Source organism: Bos javanicus, chromosome 2 (assembly GCF_032452875.1).
Source record: "Bos javanicus breed banteng chromosome 2, ARS-OSU_banteng_1.0, whole genome shotgun sequence".
NCBI lineage: Eukaryota > Metazoa > Chordata > Mammalia > Artiodactyla > Bovidae > Bos > Bos javanicus.
The window spans coordinates 18,224,888-18,238,378 of NC_083869.1; the positions used below are offsets into that span (position 1 = coordinate 18,224,888).

At 41.6% G+C, this 13,491-nt stretch overlaps 1 protein-coding gene across 2 annotated transcripts in view; it reads left to right on the plus strand.

The window, feature by feature from the left end:
* TTN (titin) overlaps window positions 1–13,491 on the plus strand; it is a 275,391-nt gene that overhangs the window by 85,002 nt on the left and 176,898 nt on the right. For both annotated transcript variants that reach the window (XM_061434167.1, XM_061434175.1), the window contains exons 74-96: window positions 82–360; window positions 478–765; window positions 888–1,175; window positions 1,719–2,000; window positions 2,259–2,537; window positions 2,657–2,938; window positions 3,091–3,369; window positions 3,464–3,751; window positions 3,942–4,220; window positions 4,315–4,593; window positions 4,693–4,971; window positions 5,111–5,398; window positions 5,540–5,827; window positions 7,189–7,470; window positions 7,912–8,190; window positions 8,741–9,022; window positions 9,139–9,417; window positions 10,121–10,408; window positions 10,519–10,797; window positions 10,911–11,189; window positions 11,279–11,557; window positions 12,293–12,580; window positions 12,717–13,004. In XM_061434167.1, coding sequence (XP_061290151.1) covers window positions 82–360; window positions 478–765; window positions 888–1,175; window positions 1,719–2,000; window positions 2,259–2,537; window positions 2,657–2,938; window positions 3,091–3,369; window positions 3,464–3,751; window positions 3,942–4,220; window positions 4,315–4,593; window positions 4,693–4,971; window positions 5,111–5,398; window positions 5,540–5,827; window positions 7,189–7,470; window positions 7,912–8,190; window positions 8,741–9,022; window positions 9,139–9,417; window positions 10,121–10,408; window positions 10,519–10,797; window positions 10,911–11,189; window positions 11,279–11,557; window positions 12,293–12,580; window positions 12,717–13,004 — 6,501 coding nt within the window. The remainder of the gene's footprint in view (window positions 1–81; window positions 361–477; window positions 766–887; window positions 1,176–1,718; window positions 2,001–2,258; window positions 2,538–2,656; window positions 2,939–3,090; window positions 3,370–3,463; window positions 3,752–3,941; window positions 4,221–4,314; window positions 4,594–4,692; window positions 4,972–5,110; window positions 5,399–5,539; window positions 5,828–7,188; window positions 7,471–7,911; window positions 8,191–8,740; window positions 9,023–9,138; window positions 9,418–10,120; window positions 10,409–10,518; window positions 10,798–10,910; window positions 11,190–11,278; window positions 11,558–12,292; window positions 12,581–12,716; window positions 13,005–13,491) is intronic.

Below are 13,491 nucleotides of genomic sequence, written 5' to 3' on the forward strand. Positions count from 1 at the left end.
ATTGGCATTTGTCTAACGTGAGGCGTGGTTTGTGTGCTTTTCTTTAATCCCAGTTGCTGATCGTGAACCTTTCCTCTTTAGAACCACCTTATTTTGTTACGGAACTGGAGCCTCTGGAGGCATCAGTGGGAGATTCCGTTTCTTTACAATGCCAAGTTGCTGGGAGCCCAGAAATTACAGTGTCTTGGTACAAAGGCGATACGAAGTTACGGCCGACTCCTGAATACAGGACTTATTTTACAAACAATGTGGCCACACTTGTTTTTAATAAAGTGAACATCAATGACAGTGGAGAGTACACATGTAAAGCAGAAAACAGTATAGGAACTGCCTCTTCTAAGACTGTCTTCAGAATTCAAGGTGATAATTTTATTTTACGAGTTAAGGAATTTCTTCTTCCTTATCTTCACACTTCCCTTTATGGGGAAATTTTTGTTTCACGTACTAATGCCTCCAGTATTACTTGTCTTCCTGCAGAGCGCCAGCTCCCACCTTCCTTTGCAAGACAACTAAAGGACATTGAACAAACTGTTGGGTTACCAGTTACCCTCACTTGTCGACTGAATGGCTCCGCACCCATCCAAGTGAGCTGGTACAGAGATGGGGTACTTCTACGAGATGATGAAAATCTACAGACATCGTTTGTAGATAATGTGGCAACCTTAAAAATTCTGCAAACAGACTTGAGTCACTCTGGCCAATATTCTTGTTCAGCTTCTAATCCACTTGGAACAGCGTCTTCCAGTGCTAGACTGACAGCAAGAGGTTTGTTCCGATGTTACTCTTTTTCTCTTTGTAAACCATGACTTCCTATTCATTGTCAAAGTAGAAATAGCCAATAAAGAACAACAGCAAAAAGTATGCTGATTTTTCTTCTCATCTTCCAGAACCTAAGAAATCTCCCTTCTTTGACATCAAGCCTGTATCTATAGATATTATTGCTGGGGAAAGTGCTGACTTTGAATGTCATGTTACTGGTGCTCAACCAATGCGAATTACTTGGTCAAAAGATAACAAGGAGATCCGTCCTGGAGGAAACTACACAATTACATGTGTGGGAAACACTCCCCATTTGAGAATTCTTAAAGTAGGCAAAGGAGACTCTGGTCAATATACTTGCCAAGCAACCAATGATGTTGGCAAAGACATGTGCTCAGCTCAACTCAGTGTAAAAGGTATCTCTACATGGCACTGACCAATACTTATTCTCTCCCATCTTACATAATTTTCTTCAGAAAAGTTTCTTTATTTTTTAAATGTTTGGGATGAACTAACTAGATCATATTAGAATTTGTATATTAGTGTTGGAGGCAACATTAATCAAAGTTCTATTTTCCTTTTTATTTTGTTTTTTAAATTAGTGTATCTCTAAGTATAATCTTATCAGAGTGTTGTTTATGTGAAATTTGTTAAATGTCATTTCCTCTCTTTTTTTCACTCTTTTCCTGTTATATGGCATTCTGAATTATCATTTTGATCAAATACTTCTATAATACATTAACTTACATGTTTTAGTTTCTATATCCAGACTACAAGGTTAACTTGTCAATTAAATTCTCTATTAAAAATAGTAAAAGTTTATTTAACAGAAAAAAATATATATTTTATCATGAAATTCTCAGAAAGTACATATATTCTTAATAATAAACAAGATAAAATTAGGTATTTATAAAATCTTAAGCTACAAACATAAGCTGTTTCTTCCTTTGACTTACTAGAACCTCCAAAGTTTGTTAAGAAATTAGAAGCTTCAAAAGTTGCAAAGCAGGGAGAATCCATCCACCTGGAATGCAAAATAAGTGGTTCTCCAGAAATCAAAGTTTCGTGGTTCCGAAATGACAGTGAACTTCATGAGAGCTGGAAGTACAACATGTCTTTTGTGGACTCTGTGGCAGTGCTCACCATCAATGAAGCCAGCACAGAGGACAGTGGGGACTATATCTGTGAAGCCCATAACGGAGTTGGGGACGCCAGCTGTAGCACAGCCCTGACCATCAAAGGTTAGATACACTAAGTCCCTTGCTTTCTTCCTTCTCCTCTGCTCTGGATTCTTTCTCAGCAGTGTTCTGAGCTCCAAAACAAAAAGGCCAGTGAAGGGGATTTGCTTGCAATTCTTAAACTAGCTTTTATGACCTGTCATTTCTTATGTTCGTTTACTGTCATATGGTCACTCCAGGCACTGAATGATTTAAAGTCTAACATATTTTCCCTTTTCTTAGGCAAATGCGCTCATTGTTTATCTCCTTTTCTTCTGGTAGCACCTCCTGTTTTCACCCAGAAGCCTTCTCCAATAGGAGCCCTTAAAGGTTCTGATGTTGTATTCCAATGTGAAATTTCGGGAACTCCCCCATTTGAAGTGGTGTGGGTTAAAGATCGAAAGCAAGTTCGAAGCAGCAAGAAGTTTAAAATCACCTCAAAAAATTTTGATGCAAGTCTTCATATCCTTAACCTGGAAGCCGCCGATGTGGGCGAATATTACTGCAAAGCTACTAATGAGGTGGGGAGTGACACATGTGTTTGCACCCTCAAGTTCAAAGGTTTGTATCCATGGGCCCCAAAATATATGCCTCTTGCTTTCATCTTTTCTTGCTTGACCAGTAATGTATTTGGCTGTGATTCTCATCTTTCTTCTCTAACCTCAAATTTCTTTCATTAGAACCCCCACGATTTGTGAAAAAGCTTAGTGACACCTCAACCCTGGTTGGGGATGCTGTTGAGTTGCGGGCTGTAGTGGAAGGCTTCCAGCCCATTTCTGTCGTCTGGCTGAAAGATAAAGGTGACGTCATCAGAGAGAGTGAAAACACTAGGATTTCATTTGTTGATAATGTTGCAACCCTCCAACTTGGGAGCCCAGAGGCATCTGACTCTGGAAAATATGTGTGTCAAATCAAAAATGATGCTGGAATGAGAGAGTGTTCAGCAATCTTGACTGTCCTAGGTTAGTAACAAAGTGCAGCCTGAGGGGGAAAATGTCCATTTGCTTGACCTATGACATCGCCTGCAAATCTTATTCTTACCCAGTAATATACTGAGTATACTCTTGGTTTGAAAGATGACTTTGTGTTCAATGCAATATACTTCTTCTTTTAGAACCAGCCAGAATCATTGAGAAACCAGAACCCATGACTGTCACTACTGGAAATGCTTTCGCATTAGAATGTGTAGTGACTGGAACACCAGAACTTTCAGCCAAGTGGTTCAAAGATGGCAGAGAAATAGCTGCAGACAGCAAGCATCACATCACATTCGTCAACAAAGTGGCTTCGCTTAAAATCCCGTGTGCAGAAATGAGTGACAAGGGGTTATATAGCTTTGAAGTGAAGAACAGTGTTGGTAAGAGTACCTGCACTGTTTCTGTCCACGTTTCTGGTGAGTAATATGAGGTTTTCATGAACACATCATTTTCCCTGGGGGAAAAAATAAAGCTTCTCTTTCAACGGAAAACTACGCTTCATCCACACAGATCGGATTGTGGCTCCTTCCTTCATCCGCAAGCTGAAGGACATCAACGCCATCGTCGGGGCCTCAGTGGTTTTGGAGTGCAGAGTCTCCGGCTCCGCCCCCATCTCCGTGGGTTGGTTTCAGGATGGCAATGAGATTGTCAGTGGGCCTAAATGCCAGTCCAGCTTTTCGGAAAACGTTTGCACTTTGAATCTGAGCTTCTTGGAGCCCTCTGACACAGGCACATACACATGTGTGGCCGCCAACGTGGCTGGGTCAGATGAATGCTCGGCGGTCCTGACTATCCAAGGTCAGTGTTCAGGGGCCAGACCGCTGCTTCTCCAGCGCCTTCACCACGTGACTTAGTGCCTGCCTTGTGGGGGATTTCTGTATTTTGTCTTTGTGCATAGTCTTAGTTCCTTTTTCTTCAAGTAGCAAAAAGCACTGCTTACTTGGATTCCTTTTTTCTCTTGATCTTCCCCCTTCCCTGGGGTCTCTAGAACCACCTTCTTTTGAACAAACCCCTGACTCTGTGGAAGTGCTCCCTGGAACGAGCCTCACATTCACCAGTGTCATCAGAGGCACCCCGCCTTTCAAGGTCAAATGGTTTAAAGGCAGCAGGGAGCTGGTGTCTGGGGAGTCATGCAGCATCTCTCTGGAAGATTTTGTCACGGAACTGGAGCTATTTGAGGTGGAGCCCTTGCAGAGCGGGGACTACTCCTGCCTTGTGACTAATGACGCTGGCAGTGCCTCCTGTACCGCACATCTTTTTGTGAAAGGTTTGCCCTTTCCTCCTAAAGCACATATCTTTAACATTTTTTCTGATTCTTCACTTGAAGATGTCAATTCTGCCTCTGTGTTTTCTCCTCATAGAACCGGCCACCTTTGTGAAAAGACTGTCCGATTTCAGTGTCGAGACAGGAAGCCCCATCGTTCTTGAGGCCACGTTTACGGGTACCCCTCCCATCTCGGTGAGCTGGATGAAGAATGAGTTTGCCCTTACACAGTCTCAGAATTGCAGTATTACCATGACAGAAAAATCTACCATCCTGGAAATCCTCGACAGCACAATAGAGGATTACGCACAGTACAGTTGCCTAATAGAAAATGAGGCCGGTCAAGATATTTGTGATGCTGTGGTGTCTGTCTTAGGTGTGTTGACAGTTACCTCTTCTTCTTGCTCTTTTCTTTCTTTCAAAACATCTTCTTTTAGTTAGTGCGCCTGATTGATTATCATCCTTTCTACCTCAGAACCGCCTTATTTCATTGAGCCTCTGGAACACGTGGAAGCAGTCATCGGAGAACCTATAACTTTACAGTGTAAAGTGGATGGAACCCCAGAAATCAGAATTTCTTGGTATAAAGAACACACAAAGCTACGGTCAGCTCCTGCATATAAAATGCAATTCAAAAATAACGTTGCCTCCTTGGTGATCAACAAAGTGGATCACAGTGACGTGGGAGAATATACCTGCAAGGCAGAAAACATTGTGGGAGCGGTGGCTTCTTCATCCGTGCTTGTTATCAAAGGTGATGACAGTTTTCTCTGCAAGTCTCACTGTGTGTTGACAGATCCATTTTCTTAAAAACATCACAATGTTAATGGATTGAAATACGCCATGGTTGTTTTCTCTCTTGTAAATAAGGATTGTCTATAACTTCTTTACAGAGCGCAAACTTCCACCTTCCTTTGCAAGAAAACTGAAGGATGTTCAGGAGACTCTTGGCTTCCCAGTTGCATTTGAATGTCGCATCAATGGCTCAGAACCTCTCCAAGTGTCTTGGTACAAGGATGGGGTACTTTTGAAAGATGATGCTAATCTGCAAACATCTTTTGTTCACAATGTAGCAACTCTTCAGATTTTGCAAACTGACCAGAGCCACGTAGGTCAGTACAATTGCTCGGCTTCGAATCCCCTTGGGACTGCTTCATCCAGTGCGAAGCTCGTCCTCTTAGGTGAGTAACTCATCACATGACCTCTTCGTTATAAAGCAGCTTCACTGCACCCAGCCACCAAGGACTGGTGCCACATAGTGTCTGCTCCACGTCTGAGAGCACGGAAACTGAAGTCACCGTGTTGCTCTTCATTCTTTCCAGAGCATGAAGTACCTCCTTTCTTTGATCTCAAGCCTGTGTCAGTAGATCTGGCTCTTGGAGAAAGTGGTTCTTTCAAATGTCACGTAACTGGAACTGCACCAATCAAAATCACTTGGGCTAAAGATAACCGAGAGATTCGTCCTGGAGGCAACTACAAGATGACTTTGGTTGAAAATACCGCCACTCTGACGGTTCTCAAAATAGGCAAAGGTGATGCTGGGCAGTACACCTGCTATGCAAGCAATGTCGCCGGAAAAGACTCTTGTTCTGCTCATCTGGGTGTACAAGGTACTTGTTGGAGCAAAATAGCAAGGGCTCATTTCAACTTCTAACACTATAGGAGGAAGTGTGTACTTGAAAAATGTGTTTAGGACTAGGGTTTAGGCTACAGTCCATGGGGTCTCAAAGAGTTGGACATGACTGAGCAACTTCAGTTTCATGGGCCAGGCTCTATGGGAGGTGTTGGGCAGGCTACAAGTTTATAGTTTACAGTTTACAGCAAATCTAGGGTCTTCTAAATGGGAGCAAGTTTTTAATTTAAAAAAATATATATATAAAACTGGTCAAACATGGGCTGAGGGTCCATTTTCAATGGCTAAAAATAGAGACTAGAGAGAGAACAGGAACTTTTCACAGAATTGTAAGATAATCCAAGTTTGAAAGAAACTATCTTAGGACAATAAAAGGAAGTTGTCTTGAATGATATATTTTTCCACAGTAGTTTGTAAATTAATGGTTTTGTTCCTTACCTCAAACTATAAAGCCCTTCAAGAAGAGTCAGATTGTGTCAAATTCTTCTCTTCTGCTAGCCTCACTTAAATAATAGTGGAAGTCAGGGGACTGGAGAGTACATTAATATCTTACATCATGGAAGGCAACCATGTCTCAAGGTAGCAAAAACAGTTCCTGTCTGCTGTGGTCAGAAATTAACTCAGTGAGCTGCTGGTCTAACTCATGAGAGCATTTTTAAAGACTTTTTGTGGTGACAGTTTATAAATAACTTGAAATTAAAATAGAGTTAGATTCAGCAGCCCATGTGCCCTGTGACATATTGCTAATTATTTTATCTCCCTAAACTTGAATTTTCTGATTCAGTTAATGAAGAAAGTGTTGCTCTCCCCACTTCAAAGGGCTATCATAGAGGTTGAAGAAATATCTATTCAAGTCCTAGAGGAGAAAATAGCACTTTAAAATATTAAGATATCTGACCCAGTTTTGCTACTCTGACTCTTCCTGGCACATAACTGGTATCTCTGCAGCCATAGGAAACGACAGACCTGTACTGGTTCACATACAAGAAAGTAATCAAATGCTCTTAATCCCTGTAAACCATAGAGTGCTTTCACCAACAGATGCACACTCTGCCTCTGATCTTGCACAAAGAAGTGATTCTTTTGCTGGTAGGAGGATTGCACAAGGATTAATGTCTCTTCTTCCTTCCTTTTGCAATAATATTTAATGTGGGTGCTTACAAAAGTAAAGGCATTTTACTTCAGGATTTAGATTTCACTTACCTATTCTTTCTTGAACTATAGCAAATTAATATGTTTTCCAGAGCTAAAGACCTCTCTTTTTGAGTTTTCCCTTCATCCTGAATTATACGTGTCTTTCCCATCTCTTCCCTTGTGTTTTCTTTCTTGCTTTCATAGAACCGCCCAGGTTCATTAAGAAGCTAGAACCTTCAAGAATCGTGAAGCAAGATGAATCTACAAGATACGAATGTAAAATAGGAGGGTCTCCAGAAATCAAAGTTTTATGGTACAAGGGCGAGACTGAAATTCAAGAGAGCAGTAAATTCAGAATGTCGTTCGTGGACTCAGTGGCAGTGTTGGAAATGCACGGGCTCAGCGTGGAAGACAGTGGCGACTACACCTGCGAGGCCTGCAATGCCGCCGGCAGTGCGAGCAGCACCACCTCCTTGAAAGTTAAAGGTCAGCTCTTCGCTCTCTTTGTAAATTGGGATATAATTGCTTTGCAGTGTGGTGTTTGTTTCTGCTGCACCACAGTGTGAATCAGCCATAAGTATACAAATACCCCCTCCTTAAGCCCCATTCCCCATCCAACCCCTCTAGGTCATCCCAGAGCACCTAGTTGAGCTCCCTGGGCTATATATACAGCAGCTTCCCACTAGCTATCTGGGACAAAGTGGGAGAGTAGCATTTACCCATCTTTTATGTCTTGCACATCCTAGCTGTCCTCTCAATTCCCTGTTGGACTCTCCAAGGTTCTAAAAGTTTTAAAGGATACAATAGAAAATTGGAAGTGATACTCTCTATGTTGGACTAGACAACTGATTTTTACTTGTAAATACATACTTAGAGAATACAGCCTAATTCCCCTTTCTTTCTAACTTGATTTTCTTCCAACTTTAGAACCACCCATTTTCCGCAAAAAGCCTCATCCCGTTGAAACACTGAAAGGAGCTGATGTTCACCTTGAATGTGAGCTTCAGGGCACTCCCCCATTTCAAGTTTCATGGCATAAAGACAAGAGAGAACTTAGGAGTGGCAAAAAGTACAAGATCATGTCTGAGAACTTCCTGACGAGTATTCACATTCTGAGCGTTGATGCTGCGGACGTTGGGGAGTATCAGTGCAAAGCCACGAATGATGTGGGAAGTGACACCTGTGTGGGCTCCATCACTCTGAAAGGTTAGAGTGACTTCAGCCTCTCGTGCTTACTAGTATTTTCCTTCTAACTTTAATACCCTGTTGACCCCTCAGCTCTGGCTCCATCCTTCTCCACTAGTGTCTCTTCTACTTTCCCCCTTTCTCCTTTCCTAAATCTTTTTATGTTTAGTGTGCATTTCAAATCCTACTAAATACCCTTTTAAACAGTTTTCCCAGTAGATTTTGATTGGATTAGAAAGCTAGAGAAGCAAAGGTGTTCAACTCCTTCTGCTTAACACAAACTCTAGGAGAGTTCCCTGGTGGTCTAGTGGTCAGGACACGACACTTTCACTCGGTGGCCTAGGATTCAATCCCTGGTCAGGAGATTAAGATCCCACAAGCCTTGTGGCAAGGCCAGAAAAGTACAAAACTCTAATGCATTCTTGCTCCCACTCACCAGAAATGCCTCTTTAAGAAATGCAAGGAGTGCATGATCACTAGTTTGATTCCTGGCATTGATGGCTTTGAGGGAAATACTCTTAGCCCCACACCTTTTAAATCTCTTTTTTTTTTTTTGCCCCCTTTTCTTCAGCGCCACCAAGGTTTGTGAAGAAGCCCAGTGATGTTTCTACCATCGTTGGTGAAGAAGTTCAGCTTCAGGCTACTGTTGAGGGCGCTGAGCCCATTTCCGTGGTGTGGTTCAAAGACAAGGGGGAGATCGTCAGAGAAAGTGACAACATATGGATCTCTTATTCAGAAAACACTGCAACCCTACAGTTTTCAAGAGCGGAAACAGCCAACGCCGGGAAATACACCTGTCAGATCAAAAACGATGCCGGAATGCAAGAGTGTTCTGCCACGGTGTCCATCCTCGGTTAGTGCAGAGAGAATGTCATCATGAGTAGAAGGCATACACTTACCAGAACCTGTGTCTTCCTTAGTTTTTCCATGGGGTTTTAACACTTGAATGCAATTTGTATCTCATTCCAGAGCCTGCAGCAATTGTGGAAAAGCCAGAATCCATAACAGTGACCACAGGAGACACCTGTACCTTGGAATGCTCGGTCACTGGCACACCCGAACTCACGACCAAGTGGTTTAAGGATGGAAAAGAGCTGACAAGTGACAACAAATACAAAATAAGCTTCTTCAACAAAGTGTCTGGCCTTAAGATCATTAATGTGGCCCCCAGTGACAGTGGGGTGTACAGTTTTGAGGTGCAGAACCCTGTGGGCAAAGACAGCTGCACAGCCTCAGTGCAAGTTTCAGGTTGGTTGGTTGGGTTTTTGTTTCGGTGTGATCATAGTATAGTTCCTGCTTTACATGTATGTGTATGAGAAGCTCCACATTCTACAGTGTGACATGAGTCTGACATTCTGCAACAGCAAAATTAGAGGTAATATGCCTATCCTGTTGTTGTTCCGTTGCTAAGCCATGTCTGACTCTTCGCAGCCCCATGGATTGTAGCCTGCCAGGCTTCCCTGTCATTCACTATCTCCCGCATGCCAGGCTTCCCTGTCATTCACTGTCTATCTCCCAGAGCTTCCTCAGACTCATGTCTATTGAATCAACAATGCCATCCAACCATCTCATTATAGAGATAGGAGAAAAGCAAGCCCAAAAGTTCTATTCCTTTCTCTTGGAGGAATTACCACAATTCAGGGTGGTAGGCATAAAACTTAATTCCTGAGTAAGGAATGAGGATACTGTGGTTTTCTACTGTTGGTTATGCTGGAATAATTCTCCACATAATGATACACAGCAAAGAGAGACCAAAATTCCTAAGTCAATTAGCACATCTTGCCCATTGATTCTCAAGGCTCTCCATTGTGTGAAGCCTCGGGCAGTTCTTTGATACCCCCACAAAAGAGCCAAATGGATCTAGGGATATTCCATCAAAAAGACAATAATTCTCTCTTCAAATCATTTTATAACTGATGTCCCTTGTTTGTTTGATTTTTATCACATTCAGACCGAATTGTTCCTCCTTCGTTCACGAGAAGATTGAAAGAGACAAATGGTCTGTCTGGTTCCTCGGTGGTAATGGAGTGTAAAGTCTATGGATCACCTCCAATCTCCGTCTCCTGGTTCCATGAAAGAAACGAGATTAGCAGTGGAAGGAAATACCAGACCACCCTGACAGATAACACATGTGCTTTAACTGTGAACATGCTGGAAGAATCAGATGCTGGCAACTACACGTGTATAGCTACTAATGTGGCCGGTTCTGATGAGTGCAGTGCTCCTTTGACTGTGAGAGGTCAGTCCAAAATACAGTAAAATATCATTGCATTTCATTATGCATTAAACATTTTTATAATCAAAATTCAAAATTGTTAACCTTTTTCTGATATGTGCTTTTTTGTTTAGAACCACCATCTTTTGTTCAGAAACCTGACCCCATGGATGTTTTAACTGGAACCAATGTAACCTTCACAAGCATTGTAAAAGGAACACCCCCTTTCAGTGTTAGCTGGTTCAAGGGAAGCACTGAACTAGTACCAGGGGACACATGTAATGTGTCTTTGGAGGATTCAGTTGCTGAACTGGAGTTGTTTGACGTAGATACATCACAGAGTGGGGAGTATACCTGCATCGTTACTAATGAAGCTGGCAAAGTTTCTTGTACAACACATCTCTACGTAAAAGGTTTGTTTGACTGCTATTCTGCATTTGTACAGTTAACATAGGTGAAGTACTAGATATGCCCATATCCATGTGTATATGTGTTTGATATCGTATTTTCGATTTGTCTGCTACAGCCCCAGCCAGATTTGTAAAGAAGCTCAATGATTACAGCATAGAGAAAGGAAAACCTCTGATCCTAGAGGGCACATACACTGGAACTCCTCCCATTTCCGTGACATGGAAGAAAAATGGCATAAACGTGACTCCATCTCAGAGGTGTAACATAACCACAACTGAAAGATCTGCGATCCTGGAAATCCCAAGCAGCACAGTGGAGGACGCAGGGCAGTACAACTGTTACATTGAGAACACTTCCGGAAAAGACTCCTGTTCAGCACAGATCCTGATACTAGGTTTGTTGTGATTGCACATTCCCATCTTTGCATACACATAACCCCTGCAGCATGCCTCCTTCATGACTGATTCTCTCTCTTGTCTGTAGAACCACCATATTTTGTCAGGCAGTTGGAGCCTGTGAAGGTGACTGTTGGAGATTCTGCCTCGTTACAATGCCAGCTTGGCGGGACCCCTGAAATTGCCGTGTCCTGGTTTAAAGGGGATACAAAATTGAGACCTACTGCTACCTACAAGATGCATTTTAGGAACAATGTTGCTACATTGGTTTTCAACCAGGTTGACAGTAATGACAGCGGAGAATATATCTGCCGAGCTGAAAACAGTGTGGGAGAAGTTTCTTCGTCAACTTTCCTGACTGTTCAAGGTGATTGCAATATTTTTAAAGTGAATGAATGTGTGTCTTTTGAACAAGATTTTAAATATCTGGTGAGGGTTTTCTTTTTGGAGAAATCTTTCCAAATGCAAAGTTTTCTGCTTAAGTAGTTCTACCTACAAATTAGATTATCTTTTTCAATCACCTTTACAGAGAGAAATAAAATGACTAAATCTTCAGTTAGAAGGATCATGTCATCATTTGCCTCTATAATTAAATCTTTAAGAAAAACAAATAACCATATTTTTAAATCCTTACTCCCTGAGTGTCTCATTCAGATTGCTGGAAAGCAGTCTTAAAAAGTAAGAGAATCTGCTACATGCCAGAAATATACCTTAAACTAATCAGTTTTTCTATTGGCTTACATATTTTTACACCTACCACGCATTGGTGTCAGTCACTCAGTCATGTCTGACTCTTTGCGACCCCATGAACTGTAGCCCGCCAGGCTCCTCTGTCCATGAGATTCTTCAGGCAAGAATACTGGAGTGGGTTGTCATTCCCTTCTCCATAACATGTATCAGCATGCCATCAAATTAAAACTTTTGCTCCAAAAATTTACCTGCTTTTCCCTGAGTCCAAGTTAATTTAAGAGTTGTGAATATCTCCTGATATCCTGATGTTTTTATAGGAGTTCTATTATCTAGGTAACAATAATTGTGAGAAGAATATTCAGTAAATTCAAAATGTCCAGAAGTATTCATCACTTTAATTCTCTTCCTACAGAGCAAAAACTTCCACCATCATTTTCTCGACAGTTGAGAGATGTTCAGGAAACAGTTGGGCTGCCAGTTGTTTTTGAGTGTGCCGTCAGTGGATCAGAACCTATCTCAGTGTCTTGGTTTAAAGATGGCAGGCCAGTGAAAGACAGCCCCAACATACAAGCATCATTTTTAGATAATGTGGCCACTCTAAACATTTTCCAAACTGATCGGAGTTTTGCAGGCCAATATTCTTGCACAGCTACAAATCCTATAGGTTCTGCTTCTTCCAGTGCCAGACTCATTCTCACAGGTGCGTGAATCCCTAAGCTTCTAATTTTGTAAGTAAAATTGTTAGAACCAAATTTGAAATTAGGGGAGGACGATTTGTGTGACCTAGGACGGTCAGGTATGGAGCCTGAAACCTTGTCTTTCTGCTGTCCTCCCAGAGGGGAAGAACCCCCCCTTCTTTGACATCCCTCTGGCCCCTGTGGATGCTGTGGTGGGAGAGAGTGCGGACTTTGAGTGCCACGTGACTGGGACACAGCCAATAAAGGTCGCCTGGGCTAAAGACAACAGAGAGATCCGAAGTGGTGGAAACTACCAGATTAGTTATCTGGAAAACAGTGCCCACCTGACCATCCTAAAAGTGGACAAAGGAGACTCTGGACAGTATACATGCTATGCTGTCAATGAAGTGGGAAAGGACTCCTGTACAGCTCAGCTCAATATAAAAGGTATCTTTGCATATCAGTTTTGTTAGAACAGATAATATTTAGGATTTTTTTTTTCATTTAGGACATTTTTGAACCACTGACATAAAAAAAAAAAAGTTTCAGAAGAAATAAGTTTCTCCAGAGAAAAAAATGATCTTTTAAAATCTGCATTTCTCTAAAGTTTCTCTCCCCCTCCTTTTACTTTTTACAAATATCTGGTTCTATAACTGGCCATAAGTTATTCTTATCATCCATCCCATAAATCAGAGAACAGTTTAAAATAAACTTGTTAAAACTAAAACATACAACATTGTTAATCAGCTATATTCTGATATAAAGTAATTTTTTTAATTTAAAAATAAAAATAAATACAATAAGCTTGTGGAGGGAGGCAAAATATTTAGGAACATTACACTAATATGCTGTATTTAGTTGGTCAGCATTGATTTTGAGCTTAAAATATGGCTTCTCTCTCTTCAAAAGCCTCCTATTAATAACTTACTTCTGG